General features: G+C 42.5%; 1 protein-coding gene across 1 annotated transcript in view; it reads left to right on the top strand.

Annotated features, from left to right (window-relative positions):
• The window catches only part of cpne9 (copine family member IX), a 137,576-nt gene that overhangs the window by 63,668 nt on the left and 46,628 nt on the right, over window positions 1-27,280 (top strand). The window contains exons 7-8 of the mRNA XM_061735068.1: window positions 22,427-22,490; window positions 26,414-26,517. Of these exons, the coding sequence (XP_061591052.1) occupies window positions 22,427-22,490; window positions 26,414-26,517 (168 nt within the window). The remainder of the gene's footprint in view (window positions 1-22,426; window positions 22,491-26,413; window positions 26,518-27,280) is intronic.

Genomic DNA, 27,280 nt, shown 5'->3' on the forward strand with positions numbered 1-27,280 from the left:
GTGCCATGTTTTTGGCTTTAAATATGTTTAAAGGTATGAAAACATTAAAGTGTTAGGTTATAATTGCATAAATTGTCTTATTCATTACTTTATATACTGTCTTGGGGTTACATTTGCAAAAAATGCTAAAAACCAAATGCTCAAAAATTAAAAACCAAAATAGACCAAAAATTGAACAAATAAAAACGGAATGTGGAAAAAAATTTCCTCCCTGGATCTGTTTGGTAATTCTGACCCACATGATGTTTCTGAAAGCAGTTCTATCAGCATTCTGGGAGCTGATTGGTCCTTACAGCATCATTAGCTGCAATACTTGCTGTTTAATCTCAATATAATACTAGTAGTAATATGTTGCATAACTACAGTCATATAATTCATGCAACAACTCAAAAAACTGTTTTAATAACACTAACCCAAATCAATATCGGAATCGAGTCGAATCAGATCGAATCAAATCTTGATAATCGATTCTGAATCTTAAGAAACGGAATCGAATCGATTCTTGACATTTTAATCGATCCCCAGCCCTGGCTATTATATCATTATAAGGCTGGTTGGCTGGTCAACTTCTCACATGAACCTCGCCTCATGCATGTGGGGAAAGACATCTGGATCCCTCTGACCTGTCGGACCTCCGCTGGTTGACGTAGCGTCCGTGTACTGGTCTTTTATTTTGAATAAAAGACCTGGTTTTTCGCGGGGGGTTACATTCCAAAAGAACCTGTGATAGGTGAAGTCTGTGAAGTAGCAACCTTTATTTTGTTTACAGTTATTATACAAGGCTTCAAATTGCTGAGATCAGCACCGCCCCACCAATTAATTAGATTTGAACGGGAGAAAATGAAAAATGATTATGAAAAAAAATACAATAAGTACAGTAGGACAAATTGTGACTCGCGGGTGCTTCACTGCTCCCCCGACTGCTGCTGCATCCTGAATCGCTCTGTAGCGTCTTTTTCTTCTAAAGCCAGTGGTGCAGGTGTGTTTTTTCAAAAGAAAAACATAGCGGAGGAAGCGGGGCGACTGTTTAGCCAATCAGAATGCAGAACACGATGCACAATGCAAATCCGTGAAGCAGCGAGACGTGAAAGGTGAATAGCGTCATAGCGAGGGATTACCGTATATAACCCGGTTGCACAAGGCCATGTAAACACCAATAACCTCTTTGAATAACCGGATTGCTCATATTCTGGTTTTAAAAAACCCAAAAATGACCCCTGGGTTACTCCTTTTCCAACCCTAATATTTGGTCATGTAAACGTCTAACGGAATATCCCCATCAAACGGAACATGAATTTGTTTTCTGCACATGTTCTTTTCGCAAGGAATCTTGGTCTTTTGAGTTTAGGAAGTTCTTATAAACACGGAGAAACACAAGACCAGGAGGAGACTAATCACTTCATAAATGTAATGAAGGATATGAACATTTTGGCATTTGTCGACGGTAGAAAGTACCGGGATAGCCAGATTTACAAAAAGGTGAATGAAAAGTTGCGCAAAGTGGTGGGTCAGTACCAGCACCAAAGCGCAAAACAAAACAACTTCTACTGGGCTGTTCATTATCCGCCGTGCTGCTGTTATTGTTTTTGTTTTGGATTTGGATACAGGAAGAAGAAGCGGAAATGATGGGAATTGCGTCATGATAGGGCTGTGCGATTAATCGATTTTAAATCTAAATCGGATTTATTAATCAAGACGATGTTAAAAAAAAGGAAAATCTGAAAATCGATTTTCCTTTTTTGCAGCTGGCTGCATTACAGACAGAGCTCGTCGAGTCATCTTTGTTTGGTCAAGAAGATTGTAAATGTTGTCACTTTACTAAACTCAAGGAGGATTTACAGTATCTTTCAATTGCACTTCATTCCCAAGAGGGAAATTTGTTTGCTATTTTTCTTTAAAAATAAAGATAAAATATTTGAAACATTTTGATTTTTATTTGTCATTTTAATAAAGTAAAAAAAAAAAAAAATTGAAACAATATTCCATTGTCTTTTGTAGTTTTACCAAAAAAAATCGAAATCAAAAATCGGGTTTTCAGAGAAAAAAATCGGGATTTTATTTTTGTCCAAAATGGCCCAGCCCTACGTCATGACGTTCTCCGTGCGTCGCTGGTTTGATCCAGATATCCCAAATGATTACAATAACCATGTATACAGGGGTAAATGACCCTGTTTGCTCACGCATGTAAATAGATTATTCCGAATGTTTCAGTAACCGGAATATTGACCTTAACCCGAATTTTGACTGCACGTAAACTACTATGGTCGTTATTTTACAGTTTTACAGGGACGACCTTTGTCTGAAAAACATTGTCCAAACACATTTTGGGCACAAAAAGACCACCCTTCAGCGAGGAGCATCCTAATAGGACTCGGGGGTTCTGAACGTTTCCCTCCAGGCCCTTTTTAACGAGATACGACTGGTAATGAGGTTAAACTGGAGGTTTGAGGAACAGAGTTCAAGCGGGAGAATCCTCCCGGTCACCACCTTTGCAGGGGACGACATCGAGGATGGACTTTGCTCGTGCACTCTAGGGTAGAAATCACCTTTAATTAGCTGTGGCACCCGGCGTATTGATGTACGTTAAAGTCCCGACATGAATCGTTCCCATGAGACACTGAAGGTGCAGCAGAAAGGTGAAAATGTCCTCCCAAGTGTCCCAGGAGATGCAGACCTGATACTGGGAAAAATAAACCCTTTAAAATCCAAAAATAAAACTGAATAAGCTCAGTTTTGCAGCATTAAGCATCACATGTCTTAACCATGAAAATCCATGACACTTCTTCTTGATAAGGACTTTTGAAAATGGAGATAATTCTTCACCCTCATCAATAACCGTGTGTAATTTCCGTGTGATTAATTATCTTTTCTCGCTATCCTTTAAATAGAACTCACCTTGAGGAGAGTAATGAGAACGGTGACATCAGTTAAAGGTCACGTAGACAAATCCCCCTTGGGAATGATTTTGGCCTCCCTGGCTCGTAATTGAAGGAATCACCAGGTTTATACCAAATTGGGGCCCAAAGGGGAAAAAAAAACGTTTTCTCTACATTTATATTGTCAATCCATATAAGTGACTGTCATTACAAGTTTATGTTTGCAGCATTAGTCCAACAAAAACAAGATTGCAGTGGTTACGAAGCAACCTGCTGAACTGCCTTGGTGCTTTATGTTTTAATTAAGCACTGTCAGAGTAAATAGGTTTTCTTTTTATTACCGACTTCGTCTTCAGATATTAAAGTGGGATTTTGAACTCTTCAAGCTGACATTTTTTTTAGCAAAAGTCTCATCCACTGAAAAGGGAACCACATTACATTTTATCACTGCACAAAAAAACCTGCACTATGTGAGTCGTTGAAAAGGTGTGAGTAAATACCCGTCTTATTCAATCCCAAAGCAAGTACAACGCTAGTTTTGTCGTTTTCAGCTCAGGGACTCCCCCTAGAGGTCTGGAGGTTACGTTGCTTTTACGACCATTTTCGCTCCCATGAGAACCAAGTCTGTCAGATCCGACGGCGATCAGTCACAATGTGGAAAAAATAGGTCAAGGATCCTAGTTACGCAACAGCGAGTCCCGTAATCTGAACAGATCAGCAATCTGCAGAGTCTCTAGGTCACGTAGTCTAAAAGCAGCCTAAGATTACCTGTTGGAATATAAAATGCTGAAGCACCGAACACAGAGTTTTCCACTTTTAGGATACACTGAATGCAACATGAATTGAAGATCAGAGCAGAAGTGAATATGGGACCGGTTAACCGTGGCGTGGAGGATGTAGGTGGTCAACCCCATTGCCCCAGTTGTTAAGGGGCCACAAGTCAGGAACTAGACCGGCAGGCCACCCTAATTCCTATCCTCTTCAATAAACATTTTAATGTGGTTCCTCAAGATGAGAAATCTGAAGTGGCTGCAGGAACACTAGTGATTTTTTTTTTGGTTTTATAGATAAACAACGTATTGGTCCAAAGGGGCAGTAGCCTAAGCAGGGGAGCCCAGACTTCTTTTCTCTCTGGCCACGTTGTCCAGCTCATCAGGATCTGGCGGGGAACCTAAAGTGTTTGCAGGCCAGCCAAGAGACATAGTCCCCCCGATGGTCCTGGGTTCCTGGGATCTAGTTCCAAGGGGGACATGCCCTGAAAACCTCACCAGGGAGGTTTCCAGGAGGCATCCTCACCAGATGCTCGTGCAAACTCATCTGGCTCCTCTCGATTGGAGTCCCACCCGTATGACTGAACTTCTAAGGGCAAAGGAACCCGGGCACCCTGTGGAGGAATCTCATTTCACCCACTCGTATCAATGATCTCGGTCACTACCCACAGCCCGTGACCCTAGGTGAGGTTGGGAACGTGGACCGACTGGTAAATCAGGAGTTTCCCTTCGCCTCAGGTGCTTCTTCAACGATGCACCATCCACAGGACTTCTGATGCCAGACGATCCACCTGTCAATCTCCCGCTGTTACCTGAACTCCTCCACCTGGGGCAAGATCCTTCCTTCGTTGGTCCGAGGGGTTCTTACCAGTTCTTTCAGCTATCTTGGTTGGTTTCAATCGTGGCTCTTTGGTACTACCCCCCACCCTAATCTGATTGGTTTGATTGGCCTCCAGACCAGTTTTTCAGATCTGTGAACATTGATGGGATTGTTTTTGTGTAGTTGCTCCCCTCAGACACTAAAATAGATGCTTTCGGCAGCACAAACAAATTATTTTCATGACGCGTCCTTTTTCAAAACGAGTGGTCTGAATAATATATCCAGTCGAAACATGACTACAACACTGAAAAGATTATTCCCTAATGATCCCTCAGGACGCCTCTTTAGGAAAGCATCTCTCCGTCAGCAGGACCAAGCGCTGTCGCTCCTGACAGACAGATTTAGCAATAATTCAAGATGTAAGTATGAAGGGAACTTTACAAGGAAAGGAAAAGGAAAAAATGAGCGAGCGGCCGAGCAGAATCAATATTTCTCCCGTACGGTCAGCGTCTCTGATGGCTGTCTGCGGGGAACCGGCGGTTGTCTGGAGCCTGAGATGGATCAGACACCGCTGAAGCCCACGGGAGGAGAACACGGGGGATGAAGGCAGATGGAGGTGAAGGAAGGCAGGAAGAAGTGCAGGTGCAGTATCTGAGCAATGGAGAAGTGGAAAGTTTATCCACCAAAGGGAAACTGACTCAAAAGGCACATTTGGTTCTCCGGCATGAAAGAAGAGTCTTTCTTTTTTGCTTTTTTACCTGCATTTGCACTTTAAGAGAAACGGTTTCAGCGGCGTCTATCGCTCTCACCGTCTCCTCGTGTCGGTGGATGTTTTTCTCTCCCCTTTTTTTTTTTATTTTTATAGGTCAATGGTTTTAGAGAACGAGCCTCCGGCAGCGCGGCAAACTTAGCACTCCTGTCCACTTACCTGCGTGTCGCCATGGTAACCCAGGGAGCCATTAGCCGAGGCAGTAAAAAGGGTAATAATGTTCAAAAATACACTTTTTTTTTATTTTGGTGAGAAAAAAAAAAGAGAGCTGAGAGGTATGTGTAACATGAACGCCCCAACAGCATGACCACGCATTTGGAAGAGCCTAACTTAATTTAACCCTAATGTAAGATGTAAAAACGTGCAAAAGTTAGGGGCGCCTCCTCTAATCTGGCGTTTCTGTGTGGAACCACGATGGTACTGTCATTAATTACAAGTTTGGAAGAAACTTTGATTCTTGATAGCTTTTCTAAGACCATTGCTTAAGTCTGTCGCTCTTGGCATTGTGTAAAAGCACAACCGAATTTTCAGACAAAGCGTGTCCTTTTGTGGAGGTTTGTGTAACTTACCCCCCTGAAGTGTATGAATTAACACTAAAAATCCACTATTTATTATGTTTTAACACAAAAACAACCCAATTTTCAGACAAAAAGTCTCCTTTTGTGGAAGCTTGTCTAACTTACCCCCCTAAAGTCTATGAATTATCACTAAAATCCACTATGTATTATGTTTTAACACAAAAACAACCCAATTTTCAGACAAAAAGTCCTCTTTTGTGGAAGCTTGTCTAACTTACCCCCCTAAAGTCTATGAATTAACACTAAAAATCCACTATTTATTATGTTTTAACACAAAAACAACCCAAATTTCAGGCAAAAAGTCTCCTTTTGTGGAAGCTTGTCTAACTTACCCCCCTAAAGTCTATGAATTATCACTAAAAATCCACTATTTATTATATTTTAACACAAAAACAACCAAAATTTTGGACAAAAAGTCTCCTTTTGTGGAGGTTTCTGTAACTTACCCCCCTAAAGTCTATGAATTAACACTAAAAATCCACAATTTATTATGTTTTAACACAAAAACAACCCAATTTTCTGACAAAAAGTCTCCTTTTGTGGAGGTTTGTGTGACTTACCCCCCTAAAGTTTATGAATTAACCCTAAAAATCCACAATTTATTATGTTTTAACACAAAAACAACCCAATTTTCGGACAAAAAGTCTCCTTTGTGGAGGTTTGTGTAACTTACCCCCCTAAAGTCTATGAATTAACACTAAAGATCCACTATTTATTATGTTTTAACACAAAAACAACCAAATTTCGGACAAAAGGTCTCCTTTTGTGGAGGTTTGTGTAACTTACCCCCCTAAAGTCTATGAATTAACACTAAAAATCCACTATTTATCATGTTTTAACACAAAAACAACCTGTAAGATTGAACGAGGGGGCTCTAGCTTCTGCTTATAATGTATTTATTCTCGTGCACCGAAACTGGACGATGTCTCCATCTCAAAACAAACATACAAATCACCCCCCATTTCTTTTTTCCAATCAGAAGAAAATGAGGCCATTGCATTAACGGTCCCGCGCGCTGCCAGTTGCACAGATGCAGATTGATGAGCTCCATTGTGGAGTAAATAAGCTGTCCATGGAGCCAGTTGGCCATGTCGCCTGGTTTATGATGGCAGAACCATCCCGCGTCGTGAAATTGTCTCTCCCTGGGTGTCCGGCGCGAGACGACGGTCAATGTGTCGGTTCAGAGCGTTGGTGGGAAGAGAGTGTGATTGAGAGCAGCTGGTGGGCGGCGGAGTCGCTGCAGCCTCCGTCGTACGGAGAAGATTCACGTAGAACTGCAAACGTTTGGCAAACGCAGAAATATTATGTCTCACAGAATAATGTCTTCTGCTCCGTGACAGATGGCCAGCAGAGGCGGGTTTGCTCCGGCATTGTGTCTGCAAGTGGAGTTAACTCAGTTCTGCAACAGGCTGAGAAAGAGAGATTCCTTTCAATGGTTTTATTTAACATCTTAAATCCCAGCTTTTTCTCAGGCCCCCGTTCAAAAACTATATATGAGGTGCTCTTATTTTGAAAGGGTTAGTCAAAATGCTAATATTTTACTGTCTGGGGTTCAGTAGTACGCTCCCAGTCTTCAGAAACTGGACTTTCTGTGTGATGCTACTGGTTGTTATGCTGCAGAACCGGGTTTTAGACGGACCTGGGAAGACGTCGGAAACTTGTTTTCCATCACAGATAACCATTTTAGCTTGTTTAAGGTAACCGGTGATGTAATTTATTGTTACTTAAAGTCGCAAAATGACATACTCACGATTATTATGTATAAAAAAAACACCCAATTTATGTTTAGAACGCCAAATAAACTTTCTTTAGTCAATTCCATTTTTTTTTATTTATGTCACAACCCCCCCCCCCCCCTTTATTGTCATTGAATAATTATTATAATAATTACATTTATTTGTCCTAGTGGTTAGCACTGTTGCCTCACAACAAGAAGGTCCCTGGTTTGACTCCGGGGGATCTGGCCGGAGTCTTTCCGTGTGGAGTTTGCATGTTCTCCCCGTACTTGCATGGGTTTCCTCCGTGGGTTCCGGTTTGCTCCAGTTTCCCCCGGGGCCCCGGTTTGGTTTCCTCAGGGGGCTCTGGTTTTCTCCCGTTTCCTCCGGTTTGCTCCAGTTTCCTCCAGGGGCTCCGGTTTGCTCCCACAATCTGAAAAACATGTATGTTGGGTATGTTTGCGTGTGTTCCCAGTGCTCGCGAGGTTGCAGCAGCAATGGCATCCAAATCGATGTGCAGACTATGATACACTGTGACAAACGCCCCCCCAATAATTATTAATCATTATTCAGTGGCTCTGGGCAGGATCAGCCAGGGACCGCCTCAGAATTCATTCATAGTCTGGATACAGAGGGGTTAACATCTGCTTTGACTGCCACTCGGAGGGGCAGCTGCGTGAGGACCGGGTCACCTGAGAGGTTTGGGGAGGGGCCACAGCAGCACCTGCTGCTCACTGAGAAGAGTTGCAACGATACGAGTTAGAGCGATACGACTTACAACTATACAAGTTACAACGATACAAGTTACAACGATACAATTTACAACGATACGAGTTAGAACGATACGAGTTACAACGATACGAGTCTTCACGTTAGTCCACAAAAGTCTTCACTAAAATCTGAATGAAGTCACTAGACTTGTCTGTTTGCCTACGCTGTTAGCCGATGCTCGGTTACCACAAGCTGCCTCCTCCTAGCTCAGCATCATCTTCAGACCCTTCCAGACCAACTGAGTCAGTTGCAACGTCCCGTTTCGGTTAGCCGAGGCAAAATTCAGTGCAAAGTGCAGAGGAGAAAAAAGGGGGTAAAGCTAGCTGTTGGCCGTGCTGGCTGTCAATCAAAAGACCACATCCTTATTAATAAATTATTTGTTGATTTATGTAATTTTACCTGATCTGGTACGTAGAAGTTTACCCTTCCTGCAGCCGTCATTGACGTGGAAGCTAGATATGGAGACCAAAGCTGTAAACATGTTTATTTCTGCTGCAAAGTTTGAATCTTTCTAACGTGGAGGTCAGTGGACTCGTTGGGAGGATGGAGGAGGAGGTCAGCAGTGATGCACTTCCAGCCCTCCGGCGTTTAACCTGGATGACTGCTGATATAAACAGAACAGAATTACCCAACGAAACCAGTGGGTGTCAGAAAAACGATCAAATCAGGGGCCACGGCCGTGTGACTCAGCCACACTCGCATCCTTTAGTCATCGTTCTTCCTCCGCGGTCCTGCAGCTCCGTCTCCTCCCGTCCGGTACGGAGGTCCAGGACTCACCTGTCCCACCTGTCAGATATGCAACATGTGACCTGCTGAAAATGTTGTTCAGAAAGTGTCGTCACCCTCGTCTCATCTCGTTGTCTAAGCTCCAGCTCTGCAGAACCCATCCCCAAGAAGTGTCGCCGAAGTATCTGCAGGAGGAGCCTCATCGTTATCGGTTTCAATTGACCCTTTATCAGCCTTCTGATTGGTCCCTGACTGACCAATCAGAAAAATTATTCTCTGTTGCTACGTCCGGGCAGAATATCCGGTTGGACAAAACAGCCACATCAATGGAAAAAGCGTAGTTTTTACTTGCCTTGTATTAAAATTTCAATCACTGGATTATTTTTTTAAACTTTTTATTAGTAGAAAAGAACACTTGTAGTGTCGTGAGGGTGCTGCGTATTTTTTATCCCCAAACTGCCGGAAACAAAGTCGGCTCGGCAGCAGCTACAACCCATAGCTACAACGGCGAAAGCTTTTATTTATTTATCTTTAAGTGGTTAAGTGGTGTGCTCGGGGCTGGTAAAATAGAGAATCACTGGAATACATTTCATCCCAAAACCAACGGTAAATTACTAAAAATGTCTGCTTTGGATGAAGCTATGTGGACGGCCACACCTTCCACTTTCCCTATCAGCTAAACTAATCAAAATATCTTGTTTTTGTCAAAAACCTCAGTTTTTGAAACTCCACGGTACCTGAAGTGTTCCCTTTTATTTATATCTAGTTGCTGTTGATTTTCTTTGATACATTAATTTGAAATAAAGTGATGTAAAACCCAGTTTTTACAATAAAAGTGGACAGGAGAGATGGCATTTTTGTCCAACCTAGCAACGGGGGCTTGACAAAGCGTCAATTTGCCTCTGACAAAGATCAGCCTAGCCACCGCCGACGGACGAATCGGCGCTGCTGCTTCATCTTTTAACACGAAATGAGTAAAATAAATCAGGATGAGCCGAGTCCAGCTTGGAGCGGTTTTCCCGTGAGGATTCCTCTAATCTGTTAGCCGAGACTTTAGTTGGAACGAAGACGGATTTACGAGCCGGTGATGCGGCATCAGGACTGATAGCTCGGGCACATTTGTTATTTACATGTGTAGAATGATGCAGAAGCACGAGGAAGGGCGTGTTTGGTTTGGTTTTTAAGGCCCTGTCCCAATACCCAGAATGCACCCTACATTGCTCTACGAAGTGTGCACTTGTTTGAAGTTCACTTAAGTGTTCGAGGTTGCAAGCGTGCACAAATTGCAGAATTGGGACGATGCAGTTTACGTCATCGACTTGAGTTGAGGCATCCTGTGTCCAGTGAAAAGATTTTTCATTTTCAGACCTAAACTTAGTAAAATTAAAAGTTAATGAGTTGATCCACACCCGCGTTAAAATAAATGTATATTGGTTATTAGTAGGGGTGTAACAATATATTGTGCCACGAAATTTTGCTCTACAAAAACGTCACGAAACGTGTCGTGGAGGTGACAAAGTGTATCGCGATATTATTTTATTAATATTAATCTATTGTGTTGACTAGAAACGCGCATCCGAGCACGCGTGCCGAATGCGGCTCGACCCGCGGACCAAAATCTTCCTCCACCCAGAAGAAACTAGTTCCGTTTTGCGGTCCCGATCACGGACTTTTAGGGTTTTGAGCTCTGAACCTTTAAGTCTGGTGTAGAGTTAAGCCTTACCTTATTAAATTAAACCTTTTTCGGGTTGGGGAAAACTTCTTCAGAGTTCGAGAGTACTTTACCGTCCGCTCAACAGTGTAGGATTTTAGAACATCAACACAGCACCTAGTGCCGTACTGTGGCGTATCACTCCGCCCAATCTAAAACAGACTAATCACTACAGATAAACTGACTAGTGTCATTATAGTCCCTGATTTACATCAGAATATAAAGTCATATTTGTTATTTACTGTCTAATTATGTCGAATTATTTACTGTCTAATTATGCCTTGCCGCTTTTAATGTCAATGTAAAGCACTTTGAATTACCTTGTGTTGAATTGTGGTATATAAATACATTTGCCTTGCCTTGCCTTGCCTTGCCTTGCCTAAAGAATATATTTATAAAATAATGAACCCTGAATTACCAAAATAACCTTCTTAACAAAAATAAATCTCCTCTTACACTTATAAGGTGAGCATGAATCAATCTTTTTTATTATGTAAAATTGTATGTATTTACTTAATTTTAGTTGTTACTTTTCTGGAAAAGAAAAAAGTTAAATCATACATGAGAGAAACTATTCAGTTTGTGGCAAAATATTTGTACTTGTAAGAAACTGAAGATGCATAATGCAAACCTGACATTTACTTTTAGTTCAGTTTGTGGAAAATGGTTGGCCTGGCTTTCTCTTTAAAACTTAAACAGTTATAAAGCATTACAAACTGTAACAATAGGGCAAACGCACAGTGGCCCGGTTTCCCAGATCAGTTAAGTAGTTCTTAACAGCGAAAGACTTCTTTCAAACCATCTTAAGGAGCCTGTGAAAGAAGTCTTTCGCTGTTAAGAACTACTTAACTGATCTGGGAAACCGGGCCAGTATTGTTTTGTATTTTGTGTCTTTCAAATAAAAAAACATTTTTTCCAGTCATATGTTCCTCATTCAAGGTTGTTAAAAAGATACTGCTATAATATCTTATCGTATCGTTATCGTGACCTCAATATCGTGTATCGTACCGTATCGTAAGATTAGTGTATCGTTACACCCCTAGTTATTAGTGATTTATATGAGCCAGCAGTATAATTTCAATGTTAAATGTAGATTAGGTAACTGGTATCTGGTAAGTTTTATGTATTTACTCATTAGTTTTTATACATTCTAATCAAAATTAATTGTACAAGTGAAAAGTTTAAATGGGATGTTATATGAATGATTTTTTTTTTTAAGTTATGAAATTATTAGCATAGAATGTCCGTAAATACCGCTGCACAAATGACGGTAATGTTTCATCAGATATTTATGCTTCTTCCCAGGTAACATAGCAAACCTTAATTGTTTTTACACGTAAGAAAAGTTTAAATATTTCAACAATTATACTTAAATGCAAATCTTTTTGGCACAGGATCCGCAGACGAAGCCATTTTTCTGGCTGATGTTTTGGGCGATATTGCAAATAATTCGGGGCATTATGCTTCGCTGAAATCTGCGCGGACTGCAGGCTACGGCGAAGGTTGGATCAGGGGTGAATAGGTGGCTAAAGACCTCTGTGGAGAAATGGGACTCTATGCACTCGCACCCATCATCGGGAACGAGGGGTGCGAGGGTGGAAGTGCGAGTATTGGGACAGGGCCAAAGTGACGCCCAGCGTTCTTGGGTTACTTCTTTACTTTTTATTCCTCGTAGTTACCTTTTATTATGGATTAAAAACATTGTACAAGAGCAGTTTATCTCAGAGTTCCTCTATTTAAATGTGGAAAACCACCTAAAACTCTAATGAAATCTATTAAAAATCATCAATAAAATTGTAAAAAACTGAATTCCCTTCTGTAGTTTTGTAGATTTTGAGACTGGTGGACAGGTTTTATGTCCCGGGCCTTTTAAGCACCGCGTCCTGGTTCTGAATCAGTCATAAGGCCCGGTGGGGAAAGTGGTTGCTTCTCCAGACACCTGAATAAATGCATTTCCGTGTCCCCTTTAAGCTCTATTCTCACTCATCCTGTCAAACTGCTGCACATCAATCAATCAGCTGTTAATGTGCCGCACGTCTATAACCAAAGTGCTTAAATGCATTTAAAATGAACAAAAGACCAAGAAATACATTCAAAATACGATAGATTTGAAGCAGAGTGAAGTGTGTCGAATATAGATATAAAACTTCCTCCCAGAAATGTTCTATTATTTTAATAAAGCTGTTCAGAATATTTCAGGCCATAACGTTTTATAGCTGAATGATTAAATACGAGGTCCCATTTTCATAAAATACCGTCATTTTCTTCCAACGCTGCCGAATGTCTCGTTTTCTTTGGAATGAAGCGGCGAGCCCCGAAGGTTTTGTGCCTCTGAAGCAAAAAGCTGTCTGAATAAATCTGCGTCACATGCGGCCGCGGCTGTAATTGTCCGGCGCTCGCTAAACGGGCCTGATGGGATGCAGGGAGCGGCGGCCGGCCCCCGCCGGCGGTGGCGGTGCGGACCAGAGCCTCCGGCTTCTCCCTGTCAATCACGGGGCCCTCCCCTCCCGGAGGGGCAGCCTCCAGCAGCCCCCCCTCCTCCGTAGCAGCGAATACCTTAACCCAAACCCGGGATGGTGGGCTGACATATAATCAAGTAGTCTGAATATTCATTTATTAGGAAAGGGAATAACATCACTGCGGACCTGTCCAGGGTTTAGCCCCGCCTCCCGCCTGAAGGAAGCTCTGATAGGCTCCAGGCGTGACATCCATCTCGCTGAAATGTGCTGGAGTGCAGTTCCCTGACTCACCACTAGGGTGGGATGTCAGGTAAAATCATAATAATCCATTAATCAGCTACTGTTTACCTGAGTTTGAGTAAGCAGCTGAAGCCCCGCCCCCTCCAGAGTTGTGAGAGGTACGACGTCTCCAGCGTGTCTCATCGGCCGTAAACACCAGCTTTGGATGGAAAAAACTCACCCGCCGCAACATACTGATCCCCCACAATTCAGTTGGGCACCGTCTGATGTTACTGGAGACTCCGGGGACTGATGGTTGGAGGCGAAGCTCAGATACACAGCTGGAAACCAAGTTCTGAGCAGATCTGCTGATATGGTCTATGAATAAACTCCCTGAACTGGAAGGAGCAGGGAGGGATGGATGGATGGATGGATGGATGCATGGACGGATGGATGGAGGATGGATGGATGGATGGATGGATGGATGGATGGATGGATGGATGGATGGATGAAAGGATGGATGAATGGATGGATGGATGGATGGATGGATGGATGGATGGATGAAAGGATGGATGGATGGATGGATGGATGATGCATGGATGGATAGATGATGGATGATGGATGGATGATGCATGGATGGATAGATGATGGATGGATGGATGGATGGATGGATGGATGGATGCATGGATGGATGGATGGATGATGCATGCATGGATGGATGGATGGATGATGGATGGATGGATGCATGGATGGATGGATGGATGATGCATGCATGGATGGATGGATGGATGGACGGATGGATGGATGATGGATAATGGATGGATGATGGATGGATGGATAATGGATGGATGGATGGATGATGCATGGATGGATGGATGGATGGATGGATGGATGCATGGATGGATAATGGATGGATGGATGGACAGATGGATGATGCATGGATGGATGGATGGATGGATGGATGGATAATGGATGGATGATGCATGGATAGATGGATGGATGGATGGATGGATGGATGGATGGATGATAGATGGATGGATGATGGATGGATGGATGGATGGATGGATGATGGATGGATGGAGGGCTCAGCTCGTCCTCTGTCCAGCTCCGCCAGCTCTCGTTTCAGATGCTGTTTCTATAGCAACGCTGGAAACAAGGATGTCAGAATTAGTTTACAGGAATGTTGGGTGTGGCAGATGGGTTGTCCGGTTCTTCTTATCCACTCTTTGCAAAATAAAACTTGACGAAGGGCATTTTTAACTTTATAAATATAGAAATTAGGTGGTTTTTTAACTTTTATTCTTTTGAATTCAGCACTTTTGAAGCGCGTTTCTTCTGCCAGTGTTCCTCTCGTTTATGTTTTGGATGAAAAATCCTCATTAGTGCAGAAATTTCTCACTAAAGTCAGATCAATAACTTGGAGATTAAACAAACTGCCTTGTTTTATGGTTATTATTATAATTACAATTATTATCACCGTGATATGAATTCATCTAAATACTCTGCTGTACTTTTATTTATCCATCAACAAGAAGTAAAAATACAATAAAATAGGGCAATGGGCAATACCAAGTACCCCCAGTGTGAAGGAACGACTGCTTCTCTAAAACAACTGCTTATATCTTCCTCTCTTGGCGTTGTGTTGTGTTGCACGTGAACAAAGGTCCGAATATCTGCCGGTGATCAGTTCTTGGTGCTGCCCATATTTATCTTTGACTTTTTGTCTCGTAAATGATGAAATGGTGACAGAATTTTGAGTTTTTATTTGTGTAATTATGAGATCAGCTATGATCTTGTGTTTTTACTAGGACTGGGCAACGGTTAAAATTTTTAATCGCGACTAATCGCATGATTTTTCTGATTAATCACGATTAATCACATTGTATATGCAACATCAAATAATGAATTCAAAAGTTGTGTAAAGTGCGTCTTTTATTTATAAAAGTATGAACGAAAGTGCCATAACATTTGTTGTGCAAACATCTCAGCAAACATCAGCACTTGTCAGTAACACATATTTAGTGTAAAAATGTCAAATAAAATATAGCTTATTGCCACTTCCCGGGCATTAATGTCATCATGTTTTTTTTATGAAAAATAAAAAAAGTCCACCAACAAAATCCTGATCCACAATCATGACTTTAAACCGTCAATTTCTGAGGAAACAGCAGAAACTTTTAACGGGGAGCAGCATTACCGTCTATATTCAGCACCAAATGTCCCTGTTAGAAAGTGTGAAGCACAAAAAAAAAAAAAAATCACTATTGAAATTTCCTCGAATCCGCCGTCTGGGAGAACTTTAAAATGAAAATGTCCATGTAACCGTTCCGTAATTTTACCGCTCTCCATGTCTGTTTTAGCTTTTCCGCATGTTTTTCCACCAACTCTCTTCCGGTTCCGCAGCAGCCGGCAAAAGAATTTTCAAAACAAAAGCATGTGAGCAACATGCGCGATAAAATAAATGTCGGCGTTAATAAATGAATGAGTTAACGCAATAATAACACGTTGACTTGCCCAGCCCTAGTTTTTACACAGAAATCACGGGATTAAAACAGGGTTTATTTACCTTTGACTGTATCGTTACTCTGCTGATGTGATGAGACTGGAATCGGCGTTATACTTCAGCTAAGCAGTAAACGGGTCGTCTGTGAAGAACTTTCCTCAGTTCTTGGGTCAATCGCAGCTTCGGCCTTGTTGTTGTTCTTTCATGGGTTTACTGGGGTGACGTAAGCCGAGCTGGCGATGATGTAAACGCGTCTAACGAGTCTCTGCGGCCTCGGATGAGAAGGCCGGGAGGTCCGGCTCCATTGTTGTTTATCCAGGCAGTGACCTGGACGGATGGTCCAGGTGGGATGTGTTTCCGGTGGACCGGCTGGTGGAGGGACGGGGGTCCAGTTGGAAACGCTGCTGATAAACTCATAAATAATTCTCTCACTTGCTGCTCGCCACAGCCGGGAGGCAGCGTGAGCTCTGGAGTCCATCGACTCGGAGAGAACGTCACGCAAGGCTGTGGATGTGACACACACACACACACACACACACACACACACACACACACACACACACACACACACACACACACACACACACACACACACACACACACACACACACCATATTCTTCATCCTTAAGTCTCTTTTCCCCGCATGGACGCGTCTTTCTACATCTTTTTGTCAGGTCAAGCCTGCTGCCTCCCGTCTTTTTCCCTCCTTTATTTTCTGCGTGTTCTGTATCCGGCTTGGTTCTGGAAACCGAACCCGGGTCGCGGCTAAAGCGGTCCGGCGGAGCGGCAGCCGGGCCCCCCGGCTCTTCCTCGGGGGGCCTCTTAACCCGGAAAGCTGCCGAGCTTCTGTTGGCTCCGCCCCCACAACCAGACCACCACTCAGGTGATGCAACATGTGCTCAAGGAAAAAGAAAAGGCTCATAGCAACAATTTACATTCCACAGAAAGATCCAGCGGGCTCATGTTTATTCTGGTACCGATCCGCTCGGTTCTGCACTCACTCAAAGATTCATCTCTCTTTCCCTTCAGAGGTCTCGTCGTGGTCGTGGATTTCTCATTCTTCTGCATCTTCTTCTTTCACATCAATCTTATTTTACCTTGCTGATCCTCCACGGATCGTAAAAGTCACCTGTAAACACCGTACTCTGACCTCACATCTGGCGTCACCGTGGAAACGAGGGGAAACTCTTGGTGATGTAGTCCCACCTCCACCTGAAACCCCTCTGTTACGCCTACTCTACCACACACCTCCCCCTGCTGCCGTGCTGCTCTCGTACGTGTCCTGGACCAGTTCCTCCACCCATCAGGACTCAGTCAGTGGGGGGGTCACGTTCTCCTGGCGTCAGACAAACCTGGACCCGGACCATGAATCCGCCGCCACCGTTCCAGAGCGACCCGTTCTGTATCTTGCATGTTTGCAAATGGAGACGGCAGGGATGTCATTGCTCGTGTAACACCGTACTCTGACCTCACATCTGGCATCACCATGGAAACAAGGGCAAACTCTCGGTGATGTAGTCCCACCTCCACCTGAAACCCCTCTATTATGCTATTCCTTTCTTTCTTTCTTTCTTTCTTTCTTTCTTTCTTTCTTTCTTTCTTTCTTTCTTTCTTTCTTTCTTTCTTTCTTTCTTTCTTTCTTTCTTTCTTTCTTTCTTTCTTTCTTTCTTTCTTTCTTCCTTCTTTTTTCCCTTCCTTCCTTCTTTCCTCCTGCTCTCCCCTTCCTTCCTTCCTTCCTTCCTTCCTTCCTTCCTTCCTTCCTTCCTTTTTCCCTTCTTCCTTCCTCCCTCCCTTCCTTCCTTCCTTCCTTCCTTCCTTCCTTCCTTCCTTCCTTCCTTCCTTCCTTCCTTCCTTCCTTCCTTCTTCCCTCCCTTCCTTATTTTCTCCCTTCCTTCTTTCTTTCCTTCTTTTCATTCATCCTTCCTTCCTTCTTTCCTCCCTTCTTCTCTTCCTCCTTCCTTGACCCGAAGACAGCACAAGGGTAAAAACAGTTTTTTGAGCTGTAACTGAATTACATGACTGTAGATATAAACATATTAATACTAGTACTATATTGAGATTCAACAGCAAGTATTGGCAGCTAATGATGCTGTAAGTACCAATCAGCTCCCAGAATGCTGATAGAACTGCTTTCAGAAACATCATGTGGCAGAATTACCAAACAGATCCAGGGAGGAAACAGAGACGGATCAAATCGGGTTTATTCTCCTGGCGTCGGACAAACCCCGGACCATGAAACCGCCGCCACCGTTCCAGAGCGACCCGTTCTGTATCACCTATGTTTGCAAAAGGAGACGGCAGGGATGTCATTGCTCGTCACCTTCTTCCTCCTCCGGTCTTTCTTCATCAGTCCTCCTCCTCCCATCATCATGCATACTTTGCCCCCCCCCAGACACTCCCCCCCCTCCTTATTTTCTTCCACCTCTTTCAGAGATGATAATGAAGCAGCGCTGGCGCTCGGCCCTTTTGTGCCCAACTGTCGGCAAAATTATACCCTCATTTTTCTCCTTTCAGCCCCCCACCCCCGGCACGCTTCCCCCCACCACTGTTTGTCTTTCAGCGTCCCCCTCTTTTGCGACGCTCCACTGAACTGTCCATCCACGGCGGGCAGCTCGGCGCCGAGGCTCCACGCCGAATGCAGGCTTGAATGAGAAGCGTGGAGAGAGCGAGGCGGCAGCCTCCGCGAGCGGCGACCTTGAACGTCTGCTGGGAAATAAAATGTGTTTGAAACGTGGGGGAAGTTTAATTACCACAAAATGCTCCTAAATAATAAAAAATTAGACCTCTTTTGTGGGATCATCAATCATACAACAGAAAGTACTTGAATCACTTCATCAGTTACGCACTCGCAGTAATTGTTTCTTTTATCTGAAATAACGTGCGATTAAAGGCACCCTGTGGAGTTTTTCACCGCTGATGGCTCCGTGGGAGGCAGGTGAAGCACAGACATATCAGTTTTCATGATTTAAAGCCACTTTACTTTTCAAAGCGGACAGTTCGTTGTCAAGCCAAAGAAAAGCCCCGTTAATATCTACAACGGCGTCTATCCGAGAGAAAGCCAACCGGCTGGTCCGTTCGGGCCCTTTCGGGGCTAATGGCTGAATTATACTTCTGCGTCAAAACGACGCCGTGTCTACGGCGTGTGGTTTTTGGACACGCAGAGGACACGCCGTCACATGCGCCGTCAGTGACGTGCACCTCCCGAAAATTGTAACTACGCGTCGAGGAGACGCCGTCCACACGCAGACCGAGAGGGCTGTGATTGGTTCGTTTGAAAGCGAAGCATTTCCGGTTTCCGGTTTGAATCAGTAGTGAACTTCCAGGGCTTTTTTCTTCGTTTATATGTGATTTTTTTTGTTTTTGTTTTTTGCACAATAGTTGTCCTTATTTCTTTGATTTACTGTGACCGGAAAAAGTCGGATAAACCATTCAGAAAAAGATCGCTAACTAGTGGCCGCGGGGGGTACTGCACCGCGACCAAACGGAGAGACGGAGAAGTCTGAACGATTCGTGACGGCACCACGGGTGCGCCGTGTGCTCTGCGTGTGTGTGACGCAGAAGTATACCCGCACCTTAAGAGCCGGCTATCTGGGCAGCAACTCCTTCGGTTTTGGAATTATGAACCCCAAAAGGTCTGATGTGGAGCAGGAATTGAACAATTCAGCGACTGACCACCGGGGGGCTTGACTTGAGAAACGAGTCATTGTTCATGTTAAGCAGAAATTAACTACCTGGTTCAATAAACAGTTTTGACATCAATCTGGATCTAGATTTCACCTCCATGCAGAGGTGTCAAAAGTATTCACATTCACTACTCAGGTAGAAGTATAGATACTAGAGTTTAAAAATACTCCTGTAGAAGTTGAAGTATCAACTCAAGTTTTTTACTCAAGTAAAAGTATATAAGTACTGGTTTCAAAACTACTTAAAGTGTAAAAGTAAAAGTAATATAAGGGGGAAAAAAGTAATTAAGGACAAAAGCCATTGAAAATGAATGCATCTTAGTATAATGCAAATATATTAAAGAACCATATATGTGTACTATTGAGCATTAACATGTGTTTCAGAGAGCAGGAGATATGATGACTAGTTGCCTATAAGTATTGTAATGGTGCAAAAAGTCAAACTTCAGAGGCATGTTATCATTTATCCTAACCTTTATTGGAATGTACATCCAAGTTTAGTTGCAGGAATCTGAGGGAACGGATGTAAGAACAAAACTGGACAAGAACATCTGAAACAACCACAACCAAATTCACTCTATCCGGATGGAGCAATTTAACTGGATAGGTTTTTTTAAAGGCCGAAATGAAATAAAGTAACAAGGCTGTTTTTAAAATGTAAGGAGTAAAAAGTACAGATAATTGCGTGAAAATGTAAGGAGTAAAAGTAAAAAGTCGTCTGAAAAATAATTACTCCAGTGAAGTATAAATAACCAAAATTTCTACTTAAGTAAGGTAACAGAGTATTTGTACTTCGTTACTTGACACCTCTGAACATTAGGGCCATTTCCACTAGCGGGAGTTCCAGGTAGATTTTTCAGGGTCGTTTGCGCGTCTTCAGGTATTGTTGTCATATTACACCAGTATTGAGGTCCGGCGGGGGGGGTCTTTTAATCTCAATTACTACGACCACGGTGTATGTTTAAAAAGAAAAACTCAAGTAGCATTCGTTGTTTATGTGCTGTCTGTTTGCGAACTGCAAAAAATGAGCGTTACCGCCACCTGGTGGTCGACGCAGTCAAAGGTTCTTGTGTGGCGCTACAGTCTGATGGAAACACGCCGGTAACAGACGGTCGGCCCTGTTAGAGGTTCCTGTCTGGCGGATTTACCCAGAACTCCTGCTGGTGGAAATGCACTTATTATCTTAATGTTTCTTTTTTCGCTGCTAGTCGTCAACCATCCCTTGATAATCCTGCACTGCAGTCAGGGCAGTCGTTGGTGTTTTTGGCTTGTTGTGGTGATGCCTGCGCAGCACGTTTTTGGTTGGTAAAGTAGTTTTTGTTTGGTACCCCTGCTGTCTCTCAGTCCGGGTTTGGGTCCTCGCCGTAACGATACGTGGCCGATGCACCACAACAAAGAGAACTGTGTTCTTGTGTTGGGTCTTGTGTGGTTTTCCACTAGTACCTACTCAGCCCGACTCGACTCTCTGTTTGGTTCTTTCCCACTAGGGGTCTAACGTGCCAAGTAGATACTTTTTCTGTATCTATTCCGCCGAGATTCTAAGCGGCTGAGTCGGCTGTATCTGACATCATTACACTACAGACCACCGATTGGTCGGGGGGTTGGAGTCAGACGTCTGAGTCAGGATGTGACATCAGCGAAAGAGAGACTTGCAGCTTTTTGTTCATTTTATTCGACCAGCTACGGCAGCGCAAAAGTCTGTTTGGTGATCCAACTCTGAGGTGCAGATGTTCCTAAACCTGGTGCTGAGGAGAGAATTAAAAAGGGATCTAGACGGGCGATAAGGAACGACCAGATCTACCAGGAGCTCTGTCACTTCATAGCTGCTCGCGGCTCCAGCTGACTTTTCAGCAGCGAGACAAACAAAAGAAAATTAAAAAGCCTCACTGCTTGAAGCTTCTCTCACTCTAATTATTTTACTTTAGATCGAACACAAGCCACAGACCCAGCAGCACATCTATCATCTCCTCCAGGTTCTACATCTTTAGTGTTGTTGTTTTCTTCGTTTAGTCACACAATCAAATACGTCACAGCAGCTTCTCCAACCTCCTACTTCTGCTCCAGGTGCTGAATTGTTATGGAAAATAAACCAGGCCAAGTTGAGTCGAGCAGAGATGAGTAGAGCCGAGTAGGTGCTGGTGGAAAAGTGCCATTAGATTCGTACAGTCCTCTGAGACTGAGACTGGGTCTGGGGCTGCTGCTGCTAGTCCTCGTCCTGTCCTGTTGTCTAGGAAAGATGTGGTACGAAAGCTCTCTTTTCAACTATGAGTTTACAGCTCTGATCATAGCGTTGGGTTCATGGGGTGTGGACACCGTGAGGTGGGCTGATTTTTACTCCCAACCACAGCAGAATGATGTGCAGTTGAGATGACGATTAACTGTAGCTTGATTCTGGTTCTACCGTCACGTCACAGTTCCCTGCAGATCTGATCAACTCACCAAGTGACATTTAAGACTCGAACAGCCCCAAACAACGAGGCATAGTTGTGTTTTTTCAGAGACAATCTTCATTACACGTCCCCTGCAGTGTCTCCTGAAACCCGACCCTCGCCCAACATCTCCGGCGTTAACCTCCTCCGGAACACGGCGGTTAATACGAGCTCATTTCCACTCGTTCCCATCGCAGAGCGAGTCCAGGACCCCGCGGAGGCCTGGCGTTCTCCTGGAAACGTGCAAACCGCACGCTGGGCCGTCGGCCGGCTCAGTAGCAGCTCATAGCTATGAATGACATCTGCTTTGCACTTTTATTATTAATGCCGTGATGCAGCTGCCACCCTTCTGCCTTGTTTCCCCTCACTCTCTTTCCCGTCTCCTCGCACTCTCAGTGGGATTCCAGGGAAGAAGTGTGGAGTCATTATCCTGACTGCAGAGGAGCTCAGTAACTGCAGGGTCAGTGTACACACACACAGACACACACACACACACACACACACACACACACACACACACACACACACACACACACACACACACAGATGCTGCTATATCATCTCCATGGCTGCATTTTTCATCACCACCGGCTGTGTTGTTGTAGTTGCGGTCGTCTCCTCCCACTCAGGCAATCGAAGCCCCCCGACAGTCCTGTGGGAAAGTCAGCACCCCTCCTTTTTTAATGAAAATGACATGCAATCTCAGACAACGATATATAACTTTCACCAAGCCCAAAAAAATAACAAATAAAAAATAAAAAATCAGGTGGGCAATACTAAGTACCCCCTTTTACTATTTTCCTGGGATTTAAAAGGGTAAGCTGCAGCCCGGTGCCGTTACTCATGGTCAGACCTCATATAACAGCAGATATTTCTGCTTTTCTGAAGCGTTCAACGTCTGAAACTAACACAATGTCACCAGGGAAAGATATAATCAGTTGTCTTAGAGCAGCCGTTCCCAAACTTCAGAACCCCAAGGCCCACTTTGAAATGTGAAAAATCTTCGGAGCCCACCCAAACGTTTAACCACAACTGTAGTCGACATACAATAATAATAATAATAATAAGAAGAAGAAGAATAAAAGATAAAATCAGTCACCAAAGCTTTAATCACAAATGTGATCAACATACAAGACTAGAATTAATTGCCAAACATACATTGAGTATGTATGCAAAAAAAATTATGAAATCCTATGGTATTATTAGAAGAGTTTCTTTCTTAGTTAATCAGTCCTGTCTCATGATATTATATTATAGTCTAATTTATCCATACTTGACGTATTGCAACATTGTTTGGGGCGCTTCTTATTCTTCGTACCTCAACCAATTATTTCTAATTCAGAAAAGATTCTTGAGAATGATTTCATTTTCTTCTCATCAAGCACCTTCTGCACCCTTTTTTAGCAAATTTAAATTATTATCAATTTTTTCTATTAATAAGTTTCAAACATGCCTGTTTATGTTTAAGTTAATTCATTTCAAACAAGACATTCCAGGCACTTTTCATAATTTTTTTCTGTTATCATCAGATATTCATTCTTATTCAGTTAGAGGTGGGAAGAACTTTCATTTACCTCTTTGTCGTACCTGCAGTCACCAATCCTTTATCAAATTCCATGGCCCTCAACTCTGGAACTCTTTAGATAGATCTCTTAAGTTAGCGTCATCATTAAAATGTTTAGGACCAGCTTAATGGGGTATCTTTTATATAGACAAAATTAACAGGCTATTCGTACTAAAATGAAATTGCCATTTCATAGATATTTTTGTTTGGGTGTTTATTGTATTTTTCTTTGTTTCTTTTACCTTTTTTTTTCCTTTCTATTCTTTTTCTATTGATTGATTTGTTTTGGTGATTTTGTATTGAGGGGGAGGATTTTTTATAAGCCCTTCGGGCTTCTTTTCCTCTCCTGCACATATTATTTGTCCTTGTATGATAAAAAAAACAACATTTGTTTTGATTATCGGTGCCGGTTTCACTTGCCGCTTCGTTTTCTCTTTTCCTTTTGACTCCTGTGAGCCACTGAAGTCTTATGATGGCCGATTGATGACGAGAGATAAGCTACGTTCCTATATTAATGTGACGGTCGAACAAAAAGGTCACACCTGTGGTGACAGTAGAATAACACAAATATTTGTTTAAATCATGTCATAAATATTTTACAGTAATTAAAAACATATTTACAAAATCACGGATTGAACATATTCATTGGTTTATTTTGAATGACCTCCAGCGGCCCACCTGCAGTACCACCACGGCCCACCAGCGGGCCGCGGCCCAAACAGTGGGAATCGCTGTCGTAGAGAAACAGCTGTGGCTGCATATACATAAATGGAAATGGTTATAGACGTAATTTCCAAACAGTTTGGAGGGAGAACGATAACTTACAAGTGAGAAACTTTCTTCTGAGGAGACGATGTAGCTGCAAATGTATCTGAAGGTTGTACTTAGCAACAAAGGATCCTAAGAGCTGCATCTCGTGGACTATACAGCAGAAACACCCTCATACTAGGGATGGGCGGTATGGACTAAAAAATGTATCACCATAATTTCTGGCATTTATCCCGATAACGATAAAAATGATGATTAAAAAAAAACCTTTGTAACTATAAATCTATCACCACATTCAAAAACCTCATCAACCGGAATTGATCTTTCTTTCTTTCTTTCTTTCTTTCTTTCTTTCTTTCTTTCTTTCTTTCTTTCTTTCTTTCTTTCTTTCTTTCTTTCTTTCTTTCTTTCTTTCTTTCTTTCTTTCTTTCTTTCTTTCTTTCTTTCTTTCTTTCTTTTTTTCTGTCTTTCTGTCTTTCTTGCTCATTTCTTTCTTTCTTTCTTTCTTTCTTTCTTTCTTTCTTTCTTTCTTTCTTTCTTTCTTTCTTTCTTTCTTTCTTTCTTTCTTTCTTTCTTTCTTTCTTTCTTCCTTCCTTCCTTCCTTCCTTCCTTCCTTCACGTACGTTGTGCGTCTTTCTTTCTTTCTTTCTTTCTTTCTTTCTTTCTTTCTTTCTTTCTTTCTTTCTTTCTTCACGTACGTTGTGTGTCTTTCTTTCTTTCTTTCTTTCTTTCTTTCTTTCTTTCTTTCTTTCTTTCTTTCTTTCTTTCTTTCTTTCTTTCTTTCTTTCTTTCTTTCTTTCTTTCTTTCTTTCTTTCTTTCTTTCTTTCTTTCTTTCTTTCTTTCTTCCTTCCTTCCTTCCTTCCTTCCTTCCTTCCTTCCTTCCTTCCTTCCTTCACGTATGTTGTGCGTCGATTTAACGCAGAACCATAAATTAGCTTTACACAAAAACATCATCAACGGGAATTTATTGTTTTTACCGCGAGACGACAAATTCTTACCGTGGGGAATTTTTTTGACGGTTTATCGTGAACGGTAAAATATCGCCCATTCCTACCTCATACCCACTTATAAGCATGGCAGTGGAGTGGTGATGATTTGGGAAGTGAAGAATGAGCCACCCGCTACTAACTCGTGGGGGTACTTAGGATTGCCCACATGAAGCTTTTCTTTTTGCTTCGTTTATGTTAAATAACTAAATGTGCAGGGAACAAAGGTTTTGTTGTTCATCTGAGCCTGATGCAAACACATGTTATGATCAAATTAATTTGTTTATATTTTTCTAAAAAAAAGAAGAAAAACAGGATCAAAAGAGGGGAAACCTACTTTTGCGTGACTGTTATTTTTTAATGATCAAAACAGATCAGGAGTGTGTGAAGGGGCCTTGATCTGGTCTCAACTCACCGTGTTCCTCGTCTAAGTGTGTTTAAGATAAACTGTCGGGTAGTTTTCTCTTTAGAAGCGATTTCCTCCTCCAGCTTCACCATTTTCCCCCGACACGGTTTTATACCAGAGACCCTCGTACCAACAGGCTTATCTCGGCATCACCGTTCTGGGAGGTTTTCACAACTAACAAGATACAAATGCCGTCAGTGCCGAGCTTAGGTTTCCCGCGATGCCTCCCCTCATGAGAAATTGAATCTCATTATTTTTCCATCTATCTATACATCCTTCCTTCCTCCTTTCCTTCCTCGCCCTCTTATCCTCGGCATCTCGGCAGCAGAAACACAGCTTCTCATTAACCGCTGTAACCGCTCATGAATATTTATAGATCGTTCCCTTCTGCTTCTCCGACTTTATCGCAGACGTCCTCTAATAAGAAGTATTTTACTCTTATAAATGTGTAATTTTCTTACAAAGCTGCGATTGCAACCCGTGCATGCATCAGCTTATTAAAGTGTTTGGTTTCCGGTCCACGTCGTCACCGCCATTATTCATGAGTTCATCCAGAGTGACTCCACGTCTCCCGACTGTCACGCAGACGTCCTGCACGAACCTGCAGGCTGTGAAAGTTCTGACACTTGTTTTGACGGGCGCTTGTCTTCCCTGCCAGGATATCGCCACCATGCAGCTGTGCGCCAACAAACTGGACAAGAAAGACTTCTTCGGGAAGTCGGACCCCTTCCTGGTTTTCTACCGGAGCAACGAGGATGGGACGTGAGTTGGGGCTCGTCCGGGAGGCTCAAAGCGTTAATGCAAACGTACACGAGACTGCAGAGGGAACTTTTCACATAGGGCTGGGCGATATGGACCAAAAGTCATATCTTGATATTTTCTAGCTGAATAGCGATACTCGATATATATCGATATTTTTTCTGTGCCATAATTGGGGTTTCCCCAAAGCATTATAGCATAGTATCTCTGTTAGCTTCATTTTTTTCTGAGGCAAACCCTTAAAAAAACAGTCAGTTTTAATACAAAGCCTCGTGCCAAATGTCACACAGGTTCCTTTATTAACAGAGGTCTGCACAATATCAAAATGTATAAAACAAATGAAATAAAAATAAACTGCCTGCATATATAGAATAAAAATGCTTCTTGAATAAAATAAAACAAATATCCCTTTCCTGCATAACAATTAAATTAAAATACACTGTGCAATTAATTCAATGTAGACAGTAACAGGCAGACTTTTCCACTGAGGTTGACAGTTGTGCAAATAACAAAACATTTGTGCAAATCTCAAATAAAACATTCAAGTCAATTTGTCCCAAAATAAGCTATATCAAAATCGTAAAAAAAAAAAAAAAAAAAAAAAAATTATTATTATTTTTTTTTAAAATCGATATAAACGATATTTTGTCTCGTACCATATCGCGTTTGAAAATATATCGATATATATATTAAAATCTCGATATATCGCCCAGCCCTATTTTCACACTTACTTCCTCATACTGTAGGGGATACATAACTTTGCATT

This window comes from Cololabis saira, chromosome 12 (assembly GCF_033807715.1).
Source record: "Cololabis saira isolate AMF1-May2022 chromosome 12, fColSai1.1, whole genome shotgun sequence".
Taxonomy (NCBI): domain Eukaryota; kingdom Metazoa; phylum Chordata; class Actinopteri; order Beloniformes; family Belonidae; genus Cololabis; species Cololabis saira.